This window comes from Danio rerio, chromosome 1 (genome assembly GCF_049306965.1).
Source record: "Danio rerio strain Tuebingen ecotype United States chromosome 1, GRCz12tu, whole genome shotgun sequence".
Classification (NCBI taxonomy): domain Eukaryota; kingdom Metazoa; phylum Chordata; class Actinopteri; order Cypriniformes; family Danionidae; genus Danio; species Danio rerio.
The window spans coordinates 61,810,853-61,821,319 of record NC_133176.1 but is presented as its reverse complement, the minus strand read 5'-3'; the positions used below and the strand labels follow the sequence as shown (position 1 = coordinate 61,821,319).

General features: G+C 34.4%; 3 protein-coding genes across 3 annotated transcripts; all 3 read right to left on the bottom strand.

Moving 5' to 3' along the window:
• Positions 1 to 73: 73 nt before the first annotated feature.
• LOC137495369 (uncharacterized) lies at positions 74 to 3,464 on the bottom strand. Its single transcript, XM_073908785.1, has 2 exons — positions 3,336 to 3,464; positions 74 to 2,152 (listed from the first exon to the last, which is right to left on the bottom strand). The coding sequence occupies exons 1-2, from the start codon at positions 3,352 to 3,354 to the stop codon at positions 870 to 872; spliced, it is 1,302 nt and encodes a 433-aa protein (XP_073764886.1). The 5' UTR covers positions 3,355 to 3,464; the 3' UTR covers positions 74 to 869.
• Positions 3,465 to 4,521: 1,057 nt separating this feature from the next.
• On the bottom strand, positions 4,522 to 5,923 carry LOC137495367 (GTPase IMAP family member 9). The gene has a single exon (XM_073909120.1). It carries the CDS (start codon positions 5,035 to 5,037, stop codon positions 4,522 to 4,524), a length of 516 nt encoding a protein of 171 aa, XP_073765221.1. The 5' UTR covers positions 5,038 to 5,923.
• A 1,454-nt stretch (positions 5,924 to 7,377) lies between these two features.
• On the bottom strand, positions 7,378 to 9,430 carry zgc:172091. Its single transcript, NM_001114587.1, is given in 2 exon segments — positions 7,378 to 8,424; positions 9,247 to 9,430. Coding segments are annotated over 2 exon segments (804 nt in total). The 5' UTR covers positions 9,338 to 9,430; the 3' UTR covers positions 7,378 to 7,711.
• Positions 9,431 to 10,467: the final 1,037 nt, after the last annotated feature.

Below are 10,467 nucleotides of genomic sequence, written 5' to 3'. Positions count from 1 at the left end.
GTTGATGCAAAAGCACTCTTTTGTTTGATTACTCACTGAATAAGAAATTAATAAGAAAAGACATGACACTGAAAAAGTCAAAGTGGTTCTCATTTTATTTCATAAAGTTAAAAAGCTAATTAATGTTGAATGAAAAATCAAGGTTTTATAGAGTCAACTCAAGCTACAACCACGAACTGAGCAAAATGTTCAACATCACAAAACTTTTTTTTTTTTTTTTTTTTTTACAAATGAATTGATTTGTAGAGTTACAAATAACTTCTTTAGCAAAAAATATGCTGTGCATACTTATATTGACAAAGTTCAATTAATTGGCAATATTACGAAAAGGGTGAAGAAAACATGCCAGAAAACTGAGAAATCAAAAAGCTAAAATGAACACCAACACACACACACAAAATGTTAATATAAATTTTTCACACTGAATGCCAAATAATTGAGGGGTCTGGATGCAGACCTGGTGCAGTGCAATCTGAGCTGCATCTTTTAATGAGCTCACCTAAGCCCACCCCTAACCCTACCCCACACAGTGATGTCACTCGCTCCATTTGATTGATGCAATCTCAGCTTACATCATAAAGGCTGCATCCAGATACTGTTGAAAAATTGCAATGACTACTGATGTTATTTATGAATACATTCACATAATCTGTGCATCAGAGTCCAAAGTTACAAGCATAGCAGAAGTAAAGTAGATTTAGCTTTTATACAATTGCACACAACATTACACTATATTTTTATGCATCTAATCTCTTTATGCATTTGAATTGTTATCTAGAATAAGCAGTAATGGGTACGGCTTTTGTATTTTGTCTGGAGAAATCTTTTCAAATAAGGAAACAATTGTAAGATTGATTGCTTAAAGTTTATCATTTCAGGGCTGATATTAGTGCCACAACTCCTCCTCCAAACGCTGTTGCCAGAGCAGCTACTGCAGATATTCTCCCTAATGAAGCCACTTTTCCTGCAGCGGTTGCGGATCTCGCTGCTGCTGCTGCTATTATTGCGGCTGATCCTGTAGCTACACATTTTACAGCTACTTGTGCTCCTGCTACACCCTTATCTCCAACCGTCTCGGCTGCTTTTTCAATAGCGGCTGAGGCAGTTTCTACAGCTGCTACTCCTGCAGTTCCTAATGCCTTTTCGATCATCGCTACCGCTTTCTCTTCAGCTGCTTTTCTAACCGTTTCAACTGATTGTTCTATTGCTGCTGCCGTTTTTTCTTCTGCTGCTTTTCTTACATTTTCCACTGATTTTTCTATCATCACTATCGCTTTTTCTTCAGCTGCTTTTCTTGCAGTTTTAACTGTTTTTTCTAATGCTGCTACTGCTCTTTCTGTGGCTGCTTCTGCTGCAGCAACAATTATTGTTTCTACTCTAGCTAAAGCTTTTTCTGCTGTTTTTTCAGTGGCTACTGCTGTGCTTTCTTCAGCCCCTCTTCCTCCAGTTGCCATTGCTGTAATCATTACTAGTGTTGCTCCTCCTAGAACTCCAATTCCTAACACTGCAACTCCAAAAGCAATCGTTACCCTTTTCCCTGTTTTACTAATTGGAGCTTTTTTAAACATGTCAATAGTGTAATGCCTCATTTCATTCTCCTCCAGCATTGCATCGATCTTCTTCAGCAGCTCTGTGACCTGACTTTGATTGTTTTTCTCCTGGTTGTTGAATGAGTGATATCTGCCATCACATATGTCAATGACTTTCTGTAAATCGCTGCTTTGGCTGATGTAGTCTTCTAAAGGTTTTCCCTTCAACTGGTCAGCGTGAGTGAACAGAATGATCATACGACACAAAGCTTGTTCCCCGAAGTTCTCCTGAATCCATTTCACCGTCTCTCTCTCCTCTTGTGTGAATCTCACACCCAGTTTGAGCACCAGCAGAAACACATGAGGACCAGGAGCACACAGATGCACACACTTCTGTAATTCAGCTTTCAGCTGCTGTTTGGGCACATCTGTGTTAAACAGACCTGGAGTGTCGATTATCGTGATGGTTCTTCCACCAAACTCCCCTTCCTTTTTCTCACACTGTTTACTTTTAGATTTTATAAATTCACCGACTTCAAAAGCCTTTCGGTCCAGGATTGTGTTTCCTGTTGCACTTTTTCCAGATCCAGTTTTGCCCAAAAGAACAATCCTCAGATCACTCACTATAAAAGAAATAATAATACAAAAGCGTCAGTAGGTAAACCAAAAAAAAAAAAAAAAAAAAAAAAATATATATATATATATATATATATATATATATATATATATATATATATATATATATATATATATATATATATACGTATAACATATAAGTACACACATGACACCAGAAATGACACTAAATGATGAAAGATAATAGAATAGCACGATGTACAAGAGGCATCACTGTGGAAAAAATATGTCTCAGCTTTTATTTACATTATAAAAAATGGAATATCTAAAATTATTTAACTAGTCTGTGGGATAATCCAAAGTTCTAATGGTTAATTTACACTTTGCAGATGAAGCATTACAAACATTCAAGCCACAACACAACCAAAACGATTCCTGATTAAGTTTATTTATTTTAATAAATGCCTATAGGGCTGATTTCTATTTTCTTTTTTGTTCTTTTGTTTTTGGGATGTTTAAAATGTAGTGTTGGGTTCTCTCTATATGTATGCTTCTGTTATGCAAAAATTATTTACAAGGTAGGTCCTTTTATATGTGTATATTTTACACATCACATAAGGCAAAGTTGCGCTATAGTTCGTTCACCGCAAGTAACAGCCGTACCTGCAACAGGCAGACTCCAAAAAAAATAACACGCCCACTTGCGCATGCGCGAATAAATGACTCATCGTTTAATGGTTTGTTCAAAATGAACAAATCAACCCATCACTATTCAGTTTAGTGATTAGCTCGAAGAAAAGAATCCGACCTCCCCATACTCTTATTTAGTCTGTCCGTATCAAGAGTCTGTATTGGCATCTGTTAAACAGCAATAAATGAAAATAAACTCCACTAGACTATCTTTCTTATATAGGCCTACACTCTATTAGAATTTACAAATTAGTGGATGTTTAGAAATTTACCATTTATTCTTTGGATTACTTTAAATACATTATCTGTGCTAGTTTAATCTATTGGGTTATACGCAACTTGATCTTGACACTGGTGTATACATTGCAACAAAACAAGCAACCATTTTCATTTCATAAAATTAGCTTTAAAATACTAAAGTAAAACAGGTTATCAACCCTGAACATTATAACTATTACTAAAAAAATAATTTTTATTCTAATTGTTATTTAAAAAAAACTGAATTAAAAAATATTAATGTTTTTAGAGGCTCATACAGACCTTCATTTGTTGAAGTCATTGTGTTGCCTGCAATTTCCCGATGTTCTCCGCTTCTTCTATCTGAACGCACTGAGTGAAAGTGCCGATGGCGGGCAAATCATTTTTCTGAAAATCTCACTGTGATCACGTGACCTTGCCTACCTGACACCTTTAGTTGTTTTGTCTTAAAACTTGCTCAGTTGTGCTCATATTTACTATTCCTTCATTTCTCAAACACATAAAATTGACCTGCGATTTTTTTAAATACTTCTTATTTAGATGATGTTACTCGAACGTGACATTTCTGAGTTTATTTTCATTTGGAAAGAAATTTATTCTTTACTCACAAGCTTTATATACACCTAAACTGTCACTAGAGGGCGCTATAAACATAGCCTATAAAAACTGGCAGGTCGAGTTCTTGCATGCTCAATTACACATTGTTTTAGTAAGCTACAGTATATGAAATAGTATATTATGATGTGCACTCACTTTTCTTTTTACATTTTCTTTTTTTTACGTTCATTATTGAGAAAGGACACTGATTAAAATGAACTTTTAATGTACCTTACAAACCTTAAGATTTTTACGTTTATTGTTGGGCTTAAAACTATAAAAAAAATATCCAAAAAAGGCCATACAAAATGTATTACAAACATGTGTATCCCTACATCTCAGATAAAGCCAATGTATCAAACAATCGAGTATCACTAATACTATCCTTATGTACTTTGAGTAACAAACATATATAATATAGCTAACTAAAATAGTGATCTGAATGACACAAATTTGTGTTAAAGAATAACTTTGACCTCATCTGCCCAACAAGTAAATTTCTTATTATTCGAGTGTTGGTCCCATGCACAATTATAAGGTGGAGATGTTAGTTTTGGTGAGAAAATACCATTAGATGTGTACATTCATCAGAAACAGAAATGAGATTTGTTAAATTACTAAAACAATATAAATACTATGAGAAAAGTTTAAGAGTAAAACAAAAACAGATATTACAAGATTTAATTTGAAGATTTAAAAAATGTAAAGATTTTATTACAGAAGGACTAATAGGATGATAAAATAAGTAGACTCAAAGTACAGACAAAATTTGAGCACACACAGATACTTCTTTGTTGCTTCTCCCACTGCTTTAAAAGTAGCCGCTGATTCTACAGATCCTGCCGCGACTAGACCTCCCGTTGCAACATCTTTAAGCATCTGCCCCTTTCTTAATCTTTTCTTCGGCTGCTTTATACATGTCATTGGTGTAGTGCTTCATTCCATTAAACAGGTCCATCTTTTCTATCATCTTCAGCAGTTCGGTGACTTGATCTCGATTATTTCTGTTCTTATTGTTGAAAGAGTGATACCTGCCATAGCACGTTTTAATTAACTCGTGTAGATCTTTGCTTTGGCTGATGTACACCTCTAGAGATTTACCCTTCAGGACATCAGCGTGAGTAAAAAGAATGATGGTGTAATTCACAGCATCTTCTCCAAAGTTCTTATGAATCCATTTGACTGCATTTTTCTCGTCCTCTGTGAATTTTACTCCTAATCTTAAAACCACCAGGAAGACATGAGGACCGGGAGCTGACAGATAGATGCACTCCTCCATTAAAAGCTTCAATTTTGTAGTATCTATGGAAGTGTCAAGCAGTCCAGGACAGTCAGTGACTGATATGGTTTTTCCATTCACCACAGCTTCTTGTTTGTGACAGGTCATTGAAGGTACTAGAGAGTTTTTCTCAGTAAACGCATCTCTGTTCAGGATTGTGTTTCCTGCAGCGCTCTTTCCTGATCCCGTCTTACCCAGCAGAACAATCCTCACATCTGACACATTGTGAAAGAGTTTTTATTATTGTTGCTGTTTTCAATTCTATTGAAGTAAGCTGGTGATAGCGTATTCATATTGAAATGTATACCACAAAAAAAAAAAATCCTTCAATATCCTATATCTTGCAGTTGTATAGATTAAATTCAGTTTCATAAACATTCAATCAGCAACCATTTACTTATGTATTTTGCCTTTAATAAGTTAAGTTACTATTAGATTTTACTGTTTTGTAGCTACTATTATTATTTATTTACTGACAGACTGAAATGAGCTCTGTTTAGCCAAGATGATTATTATATACAAAATTACTTGGTGGGTAATGCACACTAAATATTATGTTTACATTTTTTAAACAAATGTTTGCCATCTGGCTTTAATCAATGATACATTTTAATATACAAGCAGAACTAATAGAGTACAAAATGGTGTAACTCACTTGAACTTTTATCTGACATTTCGCGGTCTGTCGTTTCTAAAACACCTGAATAGATTAAGAAGATCGGTAATGAATCCTGTTCTTGAGTTTCAAGTAATAGCATTACATTTTTGTAAAAATCTTTAACCTTACCTGTGTAGGAATACTAGTGAATAAGAAGTCAGAGAAGAAACAAACTGAAAGAGCAAAGTGTTGTTCTGGTGAAGCAAAGTGAAACTGTGATCTTGTTATTTTCTGGTATGCAGATTACGGGTGTTTAACTGACTTGAAAAACGCGGTTAGACATGTTAACACGGTGCCACAGTTGCATATCTGAATGGAAAATCAATTAATATTTTCATACATAAATCACTGTGTTTTAAAAAAAAAATTGGGTAATTATAATACAGAAAAACACAATTATCGATCTAGTCTGCTGAAACGCATTACGTACATTAAAAGGCTTATAGTAGCCTAAGTTTTACTGCATGTTTTGTTTTTATTAATTATTTATAATTAATAAATGTTATATTATATATTCTATATTCTAATATATTCTATATTCTATGTTATATTCTAACATTGCAGCATTTACGTAAAAAATAACCGAAACCTGTTTAACACATTATTCATTATAGTATATACAGTGCAATTTAAAACTTTCATGCTCATAAAAATTAATAAAAGCACAATTCAATTTCTCATTTTCAGACATCTTTCAAAAAATTTAATGGCTCAACATATCTTTATTAACAACATTTGTGCTAAAGAACAGCTGAAACTGTAAAAATATAGGCCTATGCTAAATTATAGCAAACTCATCTGTCATTTTAGTTTTAGCCAACATCCTTCTTCTGTTTTTTCACAATTAACTTTATTGCAAGTTCGCAACACTTCTATCATTATGGAGCATAGCCCTGTGCCAACAGGGCCAGGCCTTGGTTTCTTTTGCAGTGAAATTTGCTTTTTCGGTAATTTTTTGCCGCGTGATATGTTGGAACATATGAAAATGAAACTGGTGGACTGACGGAAATTTACATTTTCATTGATTGTTAGATAAAAAATATTGATTCCTATTTGTGAGGCAATCTAAGGTATTTTTTGTGAATTTAAGTGTCAGGTATTTTTAAGAAAAAAAGAAGAAGAACAAACAGAAGTAGGTCAAAAAAATGTGCAAAATACAGAGTGTAGTCTGTTTCCCACAATAAAACTAATGCTGGGTTGACGCCAAACGGGAAATTAAGTCGGCTATCGCGCCACTAAATTACAGAGCGGTTCATTTGACCCCTGAAAAAACAGAAAATAAGCTGAATAAAAGTGAGTGTGTGAGTGAATGTTACTGCATATAACATAAGACATAGGCCTATATTTTAAGATTGCATACTGCTCTACCTCAGATTTCTATGTTGGAACGTGCGAGCTGATTTCGACTGCCTGGCTCTTAGCCGAGACTTCACTTATTTTGAACTTTGGAAATATTGTTTTATTTTCTGCATGCTAACACTTTGTATATTAATCATGAATGTAGTGTAAAAGTTGAAATGAACGAGAAGAGAGTCTGAGGCTTTGCGGAAATTATATCTGCTTGTATAGCGCGTTATTTTTGCGTGTTAAAACATGAGTGATTAAACATAAAACTGACCAATTCATTTGGTGATTTATCAGTTCATATGTCCCATGGCCTAGTTTCAGCCTAAACTAAAAGTGCCAGTCAGAAAATTGTTCTTTCTTTAGGTGTAACTTCACATATTTTAATCATGCAATTATACCAGTTTTGTGCACCCTCACGCTAGTAGTTAATACAAACTCAAGCATCAGTTTAAAATGTTCATATTTATTTTCTAAATTAATGCCTTTATTTCAACCAAAAATCAAGTTGAAAAAAAAAAAACAAAGAAACAAAAAGAATACAACAATCGCTGCAAATGATAATAATATTACCCCTTCCTATCCTCCCCTCCTCTAGAAGTAAATGTCAATGGGTATAAGCTACTACCACAACTCTCAAACACTTAAAGTGAGTTAAAGTTTTTGCGAACTGTTCTGGTTTATGAAGTGGAGCGAATCTTTAATACCCAAAACCCTGAAATAAAACTGCAGGAAATCTACAGTCTACTTGTGAAAAAGTAAAAATGTTTGGTTTCCATTTTAGTCACTGCCTTTCTTCATTACTACAACTACAGCTGCTGCTGTCACTGCTATTCCCAATCCAAAAGCAATTCCAACTTTGCTATAGTTATTGTTTTCTTTATTGTTAGGCCTCCATTGGGCCTCATTAAACATCTCAGTAGTATAGTGATTCCCTCTATTTCCGATCACTAAGTCATCCATCTCATCCAGCAGCTCATCTACTTGAAGTTTATTACTTTTGTCTTTGTTGTTGAATGCGTGATATCTGCCACTAAAGGTCATAACAATCTCTCGCATTTCTAAACTCTCTTCAATATGATCTTTCAGGCTTTTGGTAAGCGAATCAACATGAGTGAACACAACAATTGTGTAACGTGCACTTTTTTCCCCAAAGTTGTCTTGAATCCATCGGACGGTTTTCTTCACCTCATCTGTCAGCCTTACATCTGCTCTGATGACCAGCAGAAACACATGAGGACCTGGAGTAGACAGTTCCAAACACGTCTTTATTTCATCCTTTACTTCCCTTTCATTTGCGGATGAGTCTTGGAGACCTGGAGTGTCGATGACCGAGACCATCCGGCTTCCTTTTCTTGCCATTTTTTTCACGGATTGACGAGTAACTGACCCTGGACTCAGGTCCTCTTCGAACACATCCATGCCTAGGATGGTGTTTCCAGTTGCACTCTTTCCAGCTCCAGTCATTCCTAACATGACAATCCTCAGATCTCCTACAATACATAGACACAAAGTTTCACATTGATAGCAAACAAGCTTTCTTAATTCATTCATTCATTTTATTTTCGGCATTTATTAATCCGGGGTCGCCACAGCAGAATAAACCGCCAACTTATCCAGCAAGTTTTTACGCAGCGGATGCCCTTTCAGCCGCAACCCATCGCTGGGAAACATCCACACACACACACACTCACTCACTCACTCACTCACTCACACACACACACACACGCACACACACACACACACACACACACACACACACACACACACACACACACACACACACACACACACACACACACACACACACACACACACACACTACGCCTACCCAATTCACCTTCATGTCTTTGGACTGTGAGGGAAACCGGAGCACTATTTCTCTTTCTCACGTCTTTTTGTGAATTGTGGCGACATTCCATATTCTTCTTAACATTCTATAGATTTTTAACTGTACAAACTGTATTTTCTATTGCCATACCCCACCCTACCTAGCTATACCCCTTACAGGAAAATGTGTGCTTTTTTCACTTTCTGAAGAATAAAAAACCCTCATTCTTTATGATTAATAAGCCTCTTAAAAAGTATGTGCTCATAATTAATCATATCCTTCTAATATGTAATTATTGAATATTGAGTATAGCCGAATATTAAGTATAGCTTATTATGCGATCTCTTTTATGCTTCCTGCTTTTAAAACATTGAATTATTATTATTTTGTGTTTAGGTAAACACATTGTAGCCTATTAGTGTGTCCATAATGAGATTACTTTTCTTATGGATTAATTACAGTGGATGTAATAGAGTTCACTGACCTGTAATTTTTGGTGCCATTTTAGAAGTCTCTTTTACTTGCAGTGCTCTTTCTTTTTCTCTCTTTTTGTATGCGTTTTTTAGTATTAGCATCCGAAAAAGCGAAACCGATGCAAGTTGATGAACTTTTGCGAAAAAAATGACCAAAGAATACAAAATATTTTGTGTTCGATTAGTGAAGATGATTTTGTCGTCTTTGCTTTGCTTAAAATAGAAAAAGAAAGAGGAAGTATTGGGTCCATCCCATTAAATAAATACATATGCGCGCACACACACACACACACACACACACACACACACACACACACACACACACACACTGAAAAAATATTCAAAGATGATTCCTTGGATTTACTTAATTTTTTTTACCTCAATTGTTTGTAAACAATTTAATTGTGTTGAATTTAAACAAACAAATTGTTTAAGTTGAACATAATTTAATTTGTTTGTTTAAATTCAACACAAATAAATTGTTTGCAACAGTTCTGCATGCAACACTTTTTTCAGTGAAACTGCGGGACCGAGAAGCTCTTGTGTTCTAATGAACTTGCATGGTTTACAACCTATAACCTAGCTTTTATATTTTATAACCTAGCGTTTATAATCTAGCTTTTATTTCCATCTTCAAATCACTATTGCAAGTATCCCAAAATTATCTATGCACAAAACTGTGCTTGTATGTATGTATGTATGTGTGTGTGTGTGTGTGTGTGTGTGTGTGTATAGTCAGAAATATTAGCCCCCCTATTTTTAGATTTTTTTTTTTAATATTTCCCAAATGATGTTTAACGGAGCAAGGAAATGTTTACAGCATGTCTGATAATATTTGTTCTTCTGAAGAAAGTCTGATTTGTTTTATTTCAGCTAGAATAAAAGCAGTTTTAAATTTTCTAAACACCATTTTAAGGTCAATATTATTAGCCCGTTTAAGCTATATTTACTTTTTCGATAGTTTTTTCAATACCTATACTTCATTGGCTTCATTTGACTAATTAGTAACTTTGACATAGTTAATCAATATGAGACAAAAATATTTACAGACCAGTCAAAACTGCCAACTCAGGTTTTAAGACAGCAAAAACAGATAGCTATTTTTTATATTATATTTTATGTTGTGTATTGAAGAGGACAGTTGCAAAAAATAAAAATAAAAATTAATTAAAAAATGTAATAATTTAAAAAACAAAACCATGATTTATGGAAATGACTAAAACGAGATTTTA

Bases quoted from the DNA above. Each gene is read 5' to 3' on its own strand.
- LOC137495367 (XM_073909120.1), bottom strand. From the start codon at position 5,037: ATGACCTGTCACAAACAAGAAGCTGTGGTGAATGGAAAAACCATATCA.